This window comes from Ruditapes philippinarum, unplaced genomic scaffold (assembly GCF_026571515.1).
Source record: "Ruditapes philippinarum isolate M1 unplaced genomic scaffold, ASM2657151v2 ctg133_1_1_1_1, whole genome shotgun sequence".
NCBI lineage: Eukaryota > Metazoa > Mollusca > Bivalvia > Venerida > Veneridae > Ruditapes > Ruditapes philippinarum.
The window spans coordinates 619,738-635,857 of NW_026864453.1; the positions used below are offsets into that span (position 1 = coordinate 619,738).

Here is a 16,120-nt window from a genome sequence, read left to right on the forward strand (position 1 = left end):
TGTTTCTGTACTCCAAACAAGTTACCTTTTACATGTGGAATAATCCAAATTGTTTATTTTATGTTACATGTACTAGTATTTTATTCTACACGCGGGAGGTTTAGTTCTATAACACCTCGTAGATTATTCATAGCAGTTAATTCTTTTATAATTTCTAGTGCGATTGACTGGGAACACTTTATGTTAGGAGATGACCACTACCTTGTAGTGTCCAATGCCCAAAATGGCGGATCAGAACAGGAAAGATTGACGACTATATATCGGCTGCAGGTAAGTCTCGTGGATTTAGAAGTCGTTTATATACTTGTAGTTCACATCTTACGAGATATAACCAATGTACTTTTAGCGATTGCATCACGTGATGTTCTAATAGAAATCATTATTGGATCTATTCTTATCAGGTTAGCCTCGTTTTCATCTAGCTTGAGTCCATAAGTGCCTTCCTAGATACTTGTTTGATTCCGGGACAACACGGATTTGAGTTTTTTTTCCAGCATTAATTATATTAGTAGGGTCAAAATGACGTTTTCTCAAAAGGCATGACTTTGTTATACATGTACCAACATTCACAATGGATTTAAGTTTAATTTTAAAACAGTGTTAATTGTTGAATTATTCTGCCGGAATTAGCCATCGATTATCAATGTCTACAAGAATTGGTACAAGAAAACTGTAATTACAGCCAAAAAAAGTTGAATGTAAAATAAGTAGGGATTCATCAGATTTCATTTACTTTTACGTATATTGCCGAATATAACCGAACATTACCGATGCTTATTTACAGGGCGTAGACAAGTTTGTTCCCGTCCATAATATGTACCTGGAACCATCGGCAGACTGGGAGGTATTTGAGGATGACAACGACGTATACTTTGTTTATTCAAATGCCAAAGGGAGAAAATCACAAATTCTGAAAGCTAAATTTAGATACATTTAATGATACACCATTTGACATTTACATTTTTTGCGTACTGTAAAAATCCATTTGTGCAATATTTTTGGGCAGAACTGTATTTAAGATGTAAATAAATTAAGTTGTAAATATTTGTATTGAATGTAGGAATTTTTATTCATTTTGTAGAATTTTGAAACAAAAAAAATAAAGCCAGTATACATGTACAGCCTTGTTTTTATTTGTAATGTACTTTTAAAACATCCAAGACAATTCAGTCTATAGCTACATTTATTAGAGTGACATTTTGGGATTTTTTTTTACAAGTCTGTCTGATTTTCCATGGTTAACCTTTCCAAAATTGCTCGTTCAGAACGTTTTCTCCCCGATTTTCCATAATTAACCTTTTCAAAATTGCTCGTTCAGAACGTTTTCTTTCTATCCCCCCGGGGTTTTAAGAATTACATTTCGAATTAAATAGTAGAATAAGATTAAGCCAGTATGTAAATAAAATGACCTTGATCTTGATATTTTTTTTCCGCCAAAGGTCACCACAGTTTGCTTGACGTAATGTGTTGATCATCTGTATGCGCATTTCTTAACTTCATACTAGATACATGTACATAAATATTCCTGCTAGTGTATCATTTTTTTTTATTATAATGACATTGTCAAGCATATGATACTCTTTTATCCGGGCATTTCTTACTTTTTTGCGCCATAATATTTTGGTCTTGAAATACATTTCGAAGATCTTATTTTAAATACATGTATATAAAAAAAGCCAAATCCATCCATCCATTCATCCATCCATCCATCCATTCAGAAAAATATTTTTTTTTAAATGCCACGTCATACAACGTTATCTTAAGATAAAATAGGTAACACTTTGGTTTTTCAGAATATGAAAGACGTGCCTATTTGGTCAAGGAAAATACAAATTACAGGCCATACAGGTTTCGAAATGAGATCAAATAGGTCACGTTTTGGTATTAATTTTCTGACTATAAAATTCTATTTCGATTTATGTTTGTTTGTTTTGCACCTACCCCCCCCCCCCCTTATATCTACAAAGTTTAAAGATTCGTAATTTTGTGAAAAATACTTATACTATTATTATTTTAATGATTTGATAAGAAGCCGATAATTTTTTTTTATAAAAGCAATTGACCATGCCAAAAATCAGTTAATAAAAATTTAAAGTTTATGTGTAATTTCTTATCTTTTGCTAAAGTAATTAAGACACTCAGACTTATTACATGCTAACTGGACATTTAGAATGAAAGCAATAATGTGCAAAATTAGCATTACCAGAAACAACACTAACAACAACAACAACAACAATAACAACATCTAAATATACTACTGACATTTTTTCTTTTTATCTTTAGCAACACTTACTGATTGAAATTAGATATAACGAATGCTTGCCGTTGTTACATGTACATAGAGATTACTTTATTTTTCAGCTTTCATTACATTTAATCAGGATGAAAAACCGCAGTCGCAATATAGGTACTTCCTAAAATAATGACGTCACAGTGGAAAAGACAGACGCGTTGCCGAAAAAGGCGAGAGCGGCTTCGGGTTATTACGACTTTTCCCGACATAACTAGATATTTACCGATTCTTTAGTGTTCTAGTTTTCTTAATCCTTAACATTAAAATGGAATAGACCAGTTCAAGGGCGATCTTGTACTTATATTTATCATATATGTTTACAAAAATAAAAAAAATGATATCAGCGAAACCCTTGCAGAGCAATCTTCTTTTCACAGATATAAGTACTACGCTTTGAAGTATTCGGTTATCGACATCGCTAAAAATATCATTTTCATTGATAAAAATGATATTCATCCGCGTAATTTGTGATTGTGCGTTTATTGATAATTCTATAAGCCAACGCTACTTTTAAACTTTGAATATGTTGTAATTTGTTGGATACTTGTAACAAAATAAAACTATATTTTTCTTTTACATCGCTAGTTTTAAGCTGTTTTGAGAACTACCTGTTGTTAGGTTTGTCGTGAATATCTGTGCAAGAGATTGAATGTCAGCATTGTATTTCCTGATCTGCGATCAGAAAATACAAACAACGATATCAATTATTCTTAAAATAATATTTCACAATGAATTTAACACCTAATGACCAAATTCTTTGACTCCCAAATTTGTGTTGCTCTGCGAAGGTTTTACATTATTACACATGTTTAAGCGGCAAACACACATTCATATTACAATGTATAAGCATCTTACAGTTCAGCGGAACATTTTTTGTGTTTACGCCAAGTGCGTATATATAAGCCAATCTAACCCTTAACCTGCGGCAGTACTGGTTTAAAGGATATGCTCGTTTTTTGGATTTGAAAGAGTTGTTTCAAAGTTGGAAGGATTTCAATATCAAAAAGGCTACCAATAGTAGTGGGCCTGTTCAGATTATAAGGTGTACAGGATGACCTAGAATCTTTACTGGTGGTAAAGGCGAACCACTGTCCGGTTTCCAGCAGGTTAAGGGTTAATATTCACTTTTTAAAATTCGCATAAACTAAGATGAAGATAATCACAGTTGTCATCATGCCAGGTCCATTGAGAGGGATAATGCAGTATGATACAGTCTTCCCCCGATAGCGCATTCGGTTCGCCGTCTGCCCAGTTCTCGTAATTGTCACCGGTATATGTCGAGACCGTTGCCATACCGGTAGATGTCATGGCCACAGTCGTGTTGTCCTCCCAATAAATTACACCATCACTCCGTCGGGATGCTCCTATCCAAAAATTACTGGTGTACGCTGAAATAATATTCATACAATTAAATGTAGAAACGTTTTCAAATTATGCAAAAAAATGCAAAAAACATTAAGTGACCTATATGAATAAAGTGACTATATCAAGTGACATTATGCTCATTTCGGCTGAATTGCCTATATATTTTAAATGATCGACTATTAAAATGGTGATTTATAGGGAAATGTTTCGGATATAATATTAATCTGTCTGTAATATAAATAGACTGCCACACTCTTTTTATACATTGAAGTAAATTCCGATCAATATTTACAGAAATTCATTGGGTCATGTGCATAATCTATCGTTTTCGCGGAGAAAGGTATTAATTTGAAAGGAATACTTATCCTGAATTTCGCCTGCTCACTCACAATATACCCTTAGATGGGCATATTGTCATAATGGTTCGTATAAACGTGTCGCTCCCCTATGGTGATTTATCAATTACAATTGACAGTGGTTGTGGTGTTGGTAGTTTTTCCGGACCTCGGTAGTAAGCCACATTGAATTTACAAGAGCACAGTTGGATAACCGCATCGTTCCTGGACTAGCTATCAAGCAGTTTACCAGTACTAGTTGCTTTCACTTTCGCCAGGAAGAGGTTACTTCTGTACAGTGCTAAGGACCCTAGAAAGGATTTCATGATCAATCACAACGAAAGTGTCCTGCGCCGTGCGGGAATCAAATTAGAATGAGAGAGAGAGAGAGAGAGAGAGAGAGAGAGAGAGGGAGGGAGAGAGAGAGAGAGAGCATGGGAATTAATCTGGTAACCAGTGAATAACTTCAATTTCCACGTGTATTATCTATAATAATTTTAACAATGAGTGGGATATTTGATATAACACGAAACGAATTACCTCCAATTACTTGCCGCTCGATAAAATTCTGTTCATCAAATGAATTTATGTACGCTAAATGTGCTCCGATCTCTTGACAGTGTGCCTTAAAAATAATGTAGTTATTATTACATGTGTAATGTTAATAAGACTGTTATATTAGATTGAGGCCAAGCCCCATAACACGGCCATGATGAAAACACTTAACTATAATTATTTAATTAACTACACATAATCTAAAAAAGTTAAGTACTTAGTGAACAAAAATAGGTAATGTAAAATTTCGTTGTTAGGTATTGCAAATGAGATTCTTGTTTTAAAAATGTCTCGGAAACCTACCTTACACCAATTCAAAATGGCGACTTTTTATTCAATGAAAAAAAAAAAAACAAAAACAAAAAAATAAACTGATTCATAATGGCCGAGCTGGGGAGCCAATCAAAATTCTCAAATCGCATAAAGGCCGTACTTTTTTCATAATGGCCTTTTTTATATTCAAAATCTGCGCTGAACTTCATATAATCCTCAAGTTTGAATTGATATTGAAAAGTTAATTAACAAAGAAAAGTAAATTAGTACTAAAAATTTTAGTTATACATTGTTTTGATTGTGCGCCTTAAAGATGCTTTCATTTAGATTTTTTTGAGTACCCAGTTTTGAGTACAGTTTCCAAAACGGCCGGTACGAATTTGCCATAAAGCCGAACAATTTAGTATCTTGCTCATCCAGCGCTTTTTTATAATAAGAATCTAGCATGCTGTAAATCTATTTTTTAAACATTTTAAAACGTGGGATTGCCTTTTGCAGAATGATGTGTATTCAAACACTAGTATTTACAAACTGTTATGAAATTGACAGTCCTTAAATCTTATTTCAAAGAATCTGTATCCATTTAATGGCAATTACGAGCGTATTCTGAGAACAGTAACATGTAAAAAGTAAAAGTAATGCTTGAAATGATTTAAATAAAAGATCCGAATAGAGGTACTCACCTTCGCTTGGTCATATGTCTTGAATTCAGTAACCACCGTATACTCTGAAATGAAATAAAATTATTTTTATTCAGCTTTTAAATATATCCAATCATGCAATAGCCGATTTTATAAATCCTATTTCTAACGTTTTTACCATAGGATATGTTACAGGGGTCATATGACGTTCTTTGTTGCTTACTTTACAATAATTATTAATACATATAATTATGCAACTTAAAGTATAAACTTAAACTTCATTTATACTAGGAAAGAGCGCAGCAAATAACTGCAAATAAGTGTTGCGGCGTGGTCGAGTGGTTAACTTGCCGGACAGTGATTTAAGGGCTATTAATCGCATGGGTTCGAAAAGCCGTTGTTTCCACGAGTAAGAAACTTTACCCTCATTGCTTATTACTGGTTTCAGGAACGGATTCGAGAGTGTTTAAATAAGCTTATAGATTCCAACACCATCACACCAAAATAAATTAATATAAACTAAACTAATGCGTTGTAGTAAAATGTACAGTATTTTCCACACAGTCAAGAAAGTGTAAGAATTCTAAAAAAATAAAATAACACCGATTTTGAAATTATTGCTAAGTTATGTTTTAAAGATGACGTAATGACTTACTATGGTGAAAATATAATATAAAAAACATTCCATGTATCAATTGGTTTGTACCAGAAGAGTGCAAGACTCTGCAACCAACACAGTGCTGGCGAACTTTGTCGTGGAACACGGCAAAACACGAGGAATTATCAGCACAAAGCGACAGGCATTGTATTTTTCTCATGCTCTCTTCATGGAAAAGCTGATCCTGTATCGAACAGACTATCGAGTACAAAACAACATTCTGCGTGAATTTCCTGAAGGTTTTGTCAGCTCGAACAATATTTCCCATAATGAAAAGAAAACTCAAGATTAAAGTTAAGCGTTTTGTCTCCATGATGACTGCGTGAACTGACTGCCAACAAGCCAAGTGCGCATCACTAAATATATTGTCGTCTGCTTTGTACGAAAGACAGGTAGGGCCATTTCAACTTCATGAATTCCCGTGTTCATCTTCATGAATTCAAAATTTAAACTTCGTGAATTCCCGTTTTCAAAATACGGAATTCACGAATTCATGATTTCAGCTTCGTGAATTCACGACTTCAACTTAACGAATTCACGATTTCAACTTCATAAATTCACGATTTCAATCTCGCGAATTCGCGATTTCAACTTCATGAATTCACGATTTCAACTTCACGAATTCAACTTCATGAATTCACGATTTTAACTTCATGAATTCACGATTTCATCTTCCCGAATTCAACTTCATGAATTCACGATTTAAACTTCATGAATTCACGATTTCAACTTCATGAATTCACGATTTCAACTTCCCGAATTTAACTTCGTGAATTCACGATTTCAACTTCATGAATTCACGATTTCAACTTCATGAATTCACGATTTCAACTTCATGAATTCACGATTTCAACTTCATGAATTCACGATTTCAACTTCATGAAGTTGAAATCGTGAATTCACGAAGTTGAATTCGTGAAGTTGAAATCGTGAATTCATGAAGTTGAAATCGTGAATTCGTGAAGTTGTAATTGATAATTCATGAAGTTGTAATCGGGAAGTCATGGAATCCCCATCGGTCTTTCGTAGCTTTGTCTATAAATTAACTTCGTTAACATTTATTAACCAGTGCTTATTTGGGAGGTTATCTATATAAAAATCAAGTAGTGAAGTGATAATACTATACATTTGGGAGATGATTTGCTATCACTTCATATAATTACGAAGTTTGTTATGCACAATCATTTATAATACATGCATTTCAAATAATATGGAACCGACTGCGCAAAATGTACGGCATTAAATATGAACAATAGGAGCTTTGTTTTGACAAAACACCTAGAATATTGAATGACGACATGCATTAATTCTGATTACATTAGATGTTAACATGCAAAATAATATGTTGCAATATTTAATTGATTTGCCAAGTTTTGACTTTGGAATAGTACATTCAAAGTTTTAGCGATTTTAATATTATTATAAGTAGTAGTTTTAAATATCATAACTAATCGGAAATTTTAAAAATGTACTATTTACAACAAAATATATTTTAAATATATATGTATTTAACTTAAAACTCTTAATGTTTGTGGCGCCGATAAGCTAAAAGTACTTTGAGAAGTCTCAGTTATATTAAGTTGGACACATGCCGTCCTGTCGGGGACTTTCCCATATAATATTTAACATTAAAATTGGACCGATACAATCACAAATCATTTTTAGTAGGATTTCAAAATTCAGAAGTGTCTTTGGCTTTCCGGCAGCTGCGTCACTATGCGAATGAGGCTACAATTTCAAAGTCGAAGGAATCTATGGCCACCAAAATGTTGTTCGAGTGATTTACGAGTATGTATGTTGTTTCTGTTGTTAACTACCCATGTAAATGTTGTCCAAATTCCCATTCAATTCTTTAGAGATGTCATGATACGAAAATTTGTAAAACACTTCAATAAGATTCGTCCTTCAACTGGTACAATGTATGAAAGGACTGCATGTTCTGCGTGCCATCGCTCCTGCACACAAAAGTGCTACTGAATCTTCTTTTTTTGCGCTAAACAACGAGTAACTGCCCTTAAACATACACCGACTTGATACCTTGTAACCTTTCTTCTTTTCTAGACTGAAAAAGATCCCGTATTAACGTCATGCTAAGTATCCAACTCATACATTGAGGCGCTAGTATGACGTCATTTTTAACAGAAAAGAATGATTAATCGAGCACTGATGTAAACACAATCAAATCCAGTCCGACACGTTAGTTTTAATTGTTGAAATCTTGATAAAATATTTTTTTATTATTATTATTTCTTTTATTTAATGATTTCTTTATCTTAGCAACAAAAGGGTGCGAAATCTAACTGCGTAATACAAAAATCGGCACCAGAAGTACATGTAATCTCTTCTGGTTGGCATTTTTACATATTCTTAACGGAACGCTTAGCCTGGTTATAGCTTCAGGGTATCAAGTCAAGCTGACTAAACCGTCGATGTTCGGCGTTTTAGATGTTCTTAACGGTAAAGCGAACCCGGTTCAAGCCTCAGGGAATATACTTAAGCTGACCAAACCCACGGTGACAGGACTTTTGAGATGGAAAATCATGCCCAGTTCTAACCTTCTGGAATAAAGTCAAGCTGACCAAACCGACGTTGATAGGCCTGTTTAGGTTTTCTTAACGGAAAGCGAGCCCGGTTCTCGCCTCAGGGAATAAAGTAAAGCATTCCAAACCCACTGTGATAGGCCTTAATAGATGTCCTTAACAGAATACCGTAACTGTTTTCATCCATTGCGAATAAAGTCAACATGACAAAACCAATTGTGTTAGGCCTTCTTAGATGTTCTGGACGGAAAACCATGCTCGGTTCTAGTCTCTGGGAATAAAGTCGACCTGATCAAACCGACGGTGTTAGACCATATAAGATGTTATTAACAGAAAACAAAGCCCGGTGCTGGCCTCATGGAATAAAGTCAAGCTGCCCAAACGCACGTTGGTAGTCCTTTTTAGATGTTCTAAACGGAAAACCATGCCTGTTTCAAGCGTTTGGGAATGAATTCGTTCTGACCAACCCTCGGTGATAAGCCTTTTAAGTTGTTCTTTAAGGAAAACCAAGACCGGTTCTAGCCTCAAGGAATAAGTCAAGCTGACCGAAGCCACAGTGATATGCCTTTTTGGAATATTCTGAACGGAAAACCAAGCCCAGTTCTAGCTATAGGGATGAAGTCAAGGTGACAAAACTAGATTGCCCTAAACGGAACTGCACACCCGGTCCTAGCCTGAGAGTATAAATTCAAGCTGACCAACCCGAAGATGATAGTCCTTTTTGATGTTTTTGACGAATAAATTCATGCTGACCAAACCGACGGGGATAGGCCTATTTATGTTCTTAACGAAAAACCAAGCCCGGTTTCTTGCCTAATAGAATTTAGACAAACTTAATGTTCAAACCCGTTGCTATAGGCGTTTTTAGATGTTCATAACGGTAAACCATGACCAGTTCTAGCTATAGGGTATAAAGTCAACTTCACTGTCAAGCTGTCAAGCGGTCGAAGCCTGAGGGACTAAAATACAGATGACAAAATCAACGGTGATAGGCCTCTTATGATGGTCTTAACAGAAAACCAAGACCAGTTCTGCCATAGGGCATAAAGGCAAGCTGACCAAACCCATGGTGATAGGCCATTTTAGATGTTCTTAACGGAAAGCCATTCCCTGTTCTAGTCTTTGGGAACAAAGTCGACCTGACCAAACCCACGGCGATGGACCATTTAAGTTGTTATTCTTAACGGAAAACCAAGCCCGGCTCTAGCCTCAGGAAATGAAGGCAAGCTGACCAAACCCACGGTGATAGGCCTTTATAAATATACTGAACGAAAACCATGCCCGGTTCTAGTCTTTTGGAATGAAGTCGACCTTACCAAAGCGATGTTCATAGACCATTTTAGATTTTCTTAACGGATCACGATGCCTGGCTTTAACCTCAGGGAATAAAGTCAAGCTGACAAAAGGCACGGTGATAGAACTTTTTGGATGTTGTTAACGGGAAACCATGCCTGGTTATAACGTTTGGGAATGAATTCAACCTGATCAAACCCACGGTGATAGGCCTTTTATATGTTCTAAACGGAAAACCAAACCCAGTTCTAGTCTAAGGGAATAAAGTCATGCTGACCAAACCCAAGGTGATAGGCTTTTTAGGTTGTTCTTTACGGAAAACGATGCCCGGTTCTAGCTTCAGGGAATAAAGTCAAGCTGACCAAATCTACCGTGATATGACCTTTTTTTAGATATTCTGAACGGAAAACCAAGACCGGTTCAGCCTCAAAGAATTAAGTCATGCTGACAAAGCCCACGGCTATAGACCTTAAAAGATGTTCTGAACGGAAAACAAAGACCAGTTTTAGCTAAAGGGAGTAAAGTTAAGGTGACCAGCCCACGGTGATCGGCCTTCTCAGATGTTCATAACGGAAAACCATGCCCGAATTTAGCTATAGGAAAAAAAGTCAAGTCGAACAAGCCCACGTAGATAGGCCTTTTAAATTGGTCCTGAACAGAAGACCACTCCCGGTTTTAGCCACAGGGAATAAATTCAAGCTGACCAAACACACTGTTATAGGCCTTAGATGCTCTTAACGGAAAATCAAGTCAGAACAAGAGAACAGAGTCAGGCTGACCAAACCCACGGTGATTTGCCTTTTCTGATGTTGTGAACGGAAAAAATCCAGTTCTAGCTATAGGGAAAAAGTCAAGGTGACCAAACCCAAGGTGATAGGCCTTTTTAAATGTTCTTAACGGAAAACCATACCCTGCTCTAGCCTTTGGGAACAAAGTCGACCTTACCAAACCGACGTGATAGACTATTTTAGATGTTCTTAATGGAAAACCAAGCCCGGCTCTAGCCCCAAGCAATAAAGTCAAGCTGAGCAAACGCACGATGATAGGCCTTTTTAGTTATTCTTAACGAAAAACCATGTCCGGTTGTAGCATTTTGGAATATAGTCAACCTGACAAAATCCACTCTGATTGCCCTTTTTAGACTTTCTTCACGGACAACTAAGCCCGGTTCTAGACAAGGAGAACAAGAGCCATGTCAATATGGCCATACCACGCCGAATGTGTTTGCTCATTGGAAGAATGTATATGTAGTAGAGCAGAATAACTCCATTTTAAGAGGTCTTTTGGTAATGAAAACTGATGGCTATAGTGATTACAGATTTGAAACCTATGTGAATACTGATGGCTGAAAATAACAAAGGGCAATAACTGAAAAATAATGCAGGGTAGGTTATCATTCTTGTGTGCTGCATCCCTCCTCAGTAAAATCTATCCACCTATGAAGTTTCAAGTTGATACCTCAAATACTTTTAAGAAAAGAATTGAATTGAAAAATTAAGTATGAAAAATAACAAAGGGCAATAACTCAAAAATTATAAAAGGTAGAGTTATCATTCTTGTGCACTGCACACCTCCTGAGTTAGATCTATACACCTATGAAGTTTCATAATGATATCTCAAAGGCCTTTTGAGTTATGCTTTGGACAAAATTAATTTTGAAAAATAACAAAAGGCAATAACTAAACAATTATGCAGGGTAGAGTTATCGTTCTTGTGCACTGCACTCCTCCTCAATGAGATCCATCCAGCTATGAAGTTTCAAGAAGATACCTCAAATACTTTTTGAGATAAGCTCCGGACCAAATATTATGAAAAAGAACAAAGAGGAATAACTCAAAAATTGTATAGGGAAGAGTTATCATTCTTGTGCACAGCATTCCTCCTCAATAATATCTATCCACCTATGACACAATAATATCTATCCACCTATGACATTTCATGTTGAAATCTCAAACACTTTTGAGTTATGCTCCACTCGGGTGAAAAATTAGGTATGAAAAATAACAAAGGGCAATAACTCAAAAATTATGAAAGGTATAGTTATCATTCTTGTGCACTGCACACCTCCTGAGTGAGATCTATGCACCTATGAAGTTTCATGTTGATATCTCAAAGGCTTTTTGAGTTATGCTCTGGACAAAAATTAATTTTGAAAAATAACAAAGGGCAATAACTAAAAATTATGCAGGGTAAAGTTATCCTTCTTGTGCACTGCACTCCTCCTCAATGAGATCCATCCAGCTATGAATGTTGTTAACGGGAAACCATGCCTGGTTATAACGTTTGGGAATGAATTCAACCTGATCAAACCCACGGTGATAGGCCTTTTATATGTTCTAAACGGAAAACCAAACCCAGTTCTAGTCTAAGGGAATAAAGTCATGCGTGACCAAAACCCAAGGTGATAGGCTTTTTAGGTTGTTCTTTACGGAAAAACGATGCCCGGTTCTAGCTCAGGGAATAAAGTCAAGGGCTGACCAAAATCTACCGTGATATGACCTTTTTTTAGATATTCTGAACGGAAAACCAAGACCGGTTCAGCCTCAAAGAATTAAGTCATGCTGACAAAGCCCACGGCTATAGACCTTAAAAGATTGTTCTGAACGGAAAACAAAGACCAGTTTTAGCTAAAGGGAGTAAAGTTAAGGTGACCAGCCCACGGTGATCGGCCTTCCTCAAAGATGTTCCATAACGGAAAACCATGCCCGAATTTACTATAGGAAAAAAAGTCAGTTCAGAACAAGCCCACGTAGCATAGGCCTTTTAAATTGGTCCTCGAACAGAAGACCACTCCCGGTTTTAGGCCACAGGGAATAAAATTCAAGCTGACCAAACAACTGTTTATAGGGCCGTTAGATCTCTTAACGGAAAATCAAGTCAGAACAAAAGAGAACAGAGTTCAGGCTGGACCAAACCCCACGGTGATTTGCCTTTCTGATGTTCGTGAACGGAAAAAATCCAGTTCTAGCTATAGGGAAAAGTCAAAGGTGACCAAACCCAAGGTGATAGGCCTTTTTAAATGTTCTTAACGGAAAACCATACCCTGCTCTAGCCTTTGGGAACAAAGTCGACCTTACCCAAAACCGACGTGATAGACTATTTTAGGGATGGTTTCTTATCAATGGAAAACCAAGCCCGGCTCTAGCCCCAAGCAATAAAGTCAAAGCTGAGCAAAGCGCACGATGATTAGGCTTTTTAGGTTATTCTTAACGTTAAAAACCATTGTCCGGTTGTAGCATTTTGGAATATAGTCAACCTGACAAAGATCCACTCTGATTCCCTTTTTAGACTTTCTTTAACGGACAACTAAGCCCGGTTCTAGACAAGGAGAACAAGAGCCATGTCATATAATGGCCATACCACGCGCCGAATGTGTTTTGCTCATTTGGAAGAATGTATATGTAGTATAGCAGAATAACTCCATTTTAAGAAGGTTCTTTTTGGTAATGAAAACTGAAAATGGCTATTAGTGATTACAGATTTGAAACCTATTGAATACTGATGGCTGAAAATAACAAAGGGCAATAACTGAAAAATAATGCAGGGTAGGTTATCATTCTTGTTGTGCTGCATCCCTCTCAGTAAAAATCTATCCACCTATGAAGTTTCAAGTTGATACCTCAAATTACTTTTAAGAAAAGAATTGCAATTGAAAAAATTAAGTATGAAAAAAATAACAAAAAGGGCAATACTCAAAAATTATAAAAGGTAGAGTTATCATTCTTGTGCACTGCCACTCCCTGAGTTAGATCCTATACCCTATTTTTAAGTTTCATAATGATATCTCAAAGGCCTTTTTGAGTTATGCTTTTGGACAAAATTAATTTTGAAAAATAACAAAAGGCAATAACTAAACATTATGCATGCGGGTAGAGTTATCGTTCTTGTGGCACTGCACTCCTCCTGCAATGAGATGGCCATCCAGCTATGCAAGTTTCAAGAAGATACCCAAATACTTTTGAGATAAGCTCCGGACCAAATATTATGAAAAAAGAAACAAAGAGGAATAACTCAAAAATTGTATAGGGAAGAGTTTATCATTCTTGTGCACAGCATTCCTCCTCAATAATAATCTATCCACCTAATGACACAATAATATCTATTCCACCTATGGACATTTCATGTTGAAAATCTCAAACACTTTTGAGTTATGCTCCACTCGGGTGAAAAATTAGGTATGAAAAATAACAAAGGGCAATAACTCAAAAATTATGAAAGGTATAGTTATCATTCTTGTGCACTGCACACCTCCTGAGTGAGATCTATGCACCTACTTGAAGTTTCATGTTGATATCTCAAATGGCTTTTTGAGTTATGCTCTGGACAAAATTAATTTTGAAAAATAACAAAGGGCAAAACTAAAAAATTATGCAGGGTAAAGTTATCCTTCTTGTGCACTGCACTCCTCCTCAATGAGATCCATCCAGCTATGAAGTTTCAAGTTGATACTCAAATACTTTTTTGAGATAAGCTCAGGACAAAATAGCATGAAAAAGAACAAAGGGCAATAACTCAAAAATTGTAGTAGGGAAGAGTTATCATTCTTGCCACAGCATTCCTCCTCAATAAGATCTATTCCACCTATGACATTTCATGTTGATATCTCAAACACTTTTTGAGCTTATGCTCCACTCAGGTGAAAAATTAAGTATGAAAAATTATTATTAAGGGCAATAACTCAAAAATTATGAAGCGTACAGTTATCATTCTTGTGCACTGCACACCTCCTGAGTGAGATCTATGCACCTAATGAAGTTTCATGTTGATATCTCATAGGCTTTTTGAGTTTATGCTCTGGACAAAAATCAATTTTGAGAAATAACATCTAAAGGGCAATAACTCAAAAATTTATGCAGGGTAAGTTATCATTCTTGTTGCACTGCGCTCCTCCTCAATGAGGTCTATCCACCTATGAAGTTTCAAGTTGATAACTCAAATACATTTAGAGATATGCTCCGGACAAAAATGTTGGACGGAAGGACGGACGGACGGAAGGTCGGACGGACGGACGGAGACTATTACTATATCCCCCGCCGCCTTTTCGGTGGGGGATAATAAAGTCAAGCTGACAAAACCCAGTGCGATAAGATTTTTGTTGTTCTAAACGGAAAACAAAACCCGGTATAAAGTCAACGGGTCAAAACCCATTGTGATTTTAAGATGTTCTTAACGGAAAACGATGCCCTGTTCTAGCCCTAGCTGACAAAACCCACGGTGATAGGGGTTTTAAGATGTTCTGGACAGAAAACTAAGCCCAGTTGTAGCCTCAGGGAATAAAGACAAGCTGACCAAACTCACGGTGATAAGCCTTTTTAGATGTTCTTAACTGAAAATCATGTCCAGTTGTAGCTTTTGGAAATAAATTGAAACTGAACAAACCCACGGTGATAGGCCCTTTTAGATGTATTTAACGGGAACCAAGCCAAAATCCAGCCCGAGGTTATAAAGTGAAGCTGACCAAACACACGGTGATAGGCCTTTTAAGATGTTTAAAGTTAAACGGAAAACCAAGACCGGTTCTAGGAAATAAAGTCAAGCTGTCCAAACTTACGTTGAAAGGCCTTTTAAGATTTTTTGTATGTCCTTAACGTAAAACAGAGCCAGGTTCTAGTCTGGGGGAATAAAACCAAGCTGTCCACACCCACCATGATAGGCCTTTTTAGATGTTCTGAACGGAAAATCAAGCCCGATTCTAGCCTCAGGGAATACTGTCAAGCTGATAAAACCCAGAAAATAAAAGTTCTAGCCAAACGGAATAAAGAAAAGCTGATCAAATCCGCGGTGATAGGTCTTTTTAGATGTTCTGAACGGAAAACGAAGTCCATTTCTAGCCTCAGGTAATACAACCAAGCTGACCAAATCCGCGTTGATAGCTATCTTTCTAAGTAGTTCTAAACGGAAAACAAAGCCCTGTTAAAGCTGCAGGGAATACAGTCATGCTGACATAACCCATGGTTTTAGACTTTACGGTAACCCTCTTAAAGGCCTGTCAAATTGGTGCTTTACTGTGTTCCCTGGGGCAATAACCGTAGGTTAACTTGCGATGAAAACACTCTAAAAAGCCTATCACCGTGGGGTGTGTGAGCTATGTTCTCTGTGGCTATCACAGTGGGTTAGTTTAAGAATAGGAACCACTTGAAAAGCCCTATCAACGGTGTTGTTGTTCT

At 36.5% G+C, this 16,120-nt stretch overlaps 2 protein-coding genes across 2 annotated transcripts in view; one reads left to right on the forward strand and one right to left on the reverse strand.

The window, feature by feature from the left end:
* Nucleotides 1-937, forward strand: part of LOC132725649 (thrombospondin-type laminin G domain and EAR repeat-containing protein-like) — a 26,347-nt gene extending 25,410 nt beyond the window's left edge. The window contains exons 10-11 of the mRNA XM_060710827.1: nucleotides 159-270; nucleotides 785-937. Coding sequence (XP_060566810.1) covers nucleotides 159-270; nucleotides 785-937 — 265 coding nt within the window. The remainder of the gene's footprint in view (nucleotides 1-158; nucleotides 271-784) is intronic.
* On the reverse strand, nucleotides 919-6,441 carry LOC132725650 (macrophage mannose receptor 1-like). Its single transcript, XM_060710828.1, has 4 exons — nucleotides 6,118-6,441; nucleotides 5,505-5,548; nucleotides 4,534-4,618; nucleotides 919-3,681 (listed from the first exon to the last, which is right to left on the reverse strand). The coding sequence occupies exons 1-4, from the start codon at nucleotides 6,431-6,433 to the stop codon at nucleotides 3,422-3,424; spliced, it is 705 nt and encodes a 234-aa protein (XP_060566811.1). The 5' UTR covers nucleotides 6,434-6,441; the 3' UTR covers nucleotides 919-3,421.
* Nucleotides 6,442-16,120: the final 9,679 nt, after the last annotated feature.

Excerpts from the sequence above, each read along its gene's own strand:
- LOC132725650 (XM_060710828.1), bottom strand. The coding sequence starts at position 6,433 with ATGGAGACAAAACGCTTAACTTTAATCTTGAGTTTTCTTTTCATTATG. Across the intron at positions 5,549-6,117 it reads TATATTATATTTTCACCATA|AGTATACGGTGGTTACTGAA; the intron begins GTAAGTCATTAC and ends ATTTCATTTCAG. Across the intron at positions 4,619-5,504 it reads AGACATATGACCAAGCGAAG|GCACACTGTCAAGAGATCGG; the intron begins GTGAGTACCTCT and ends ATTATTTTTAAG.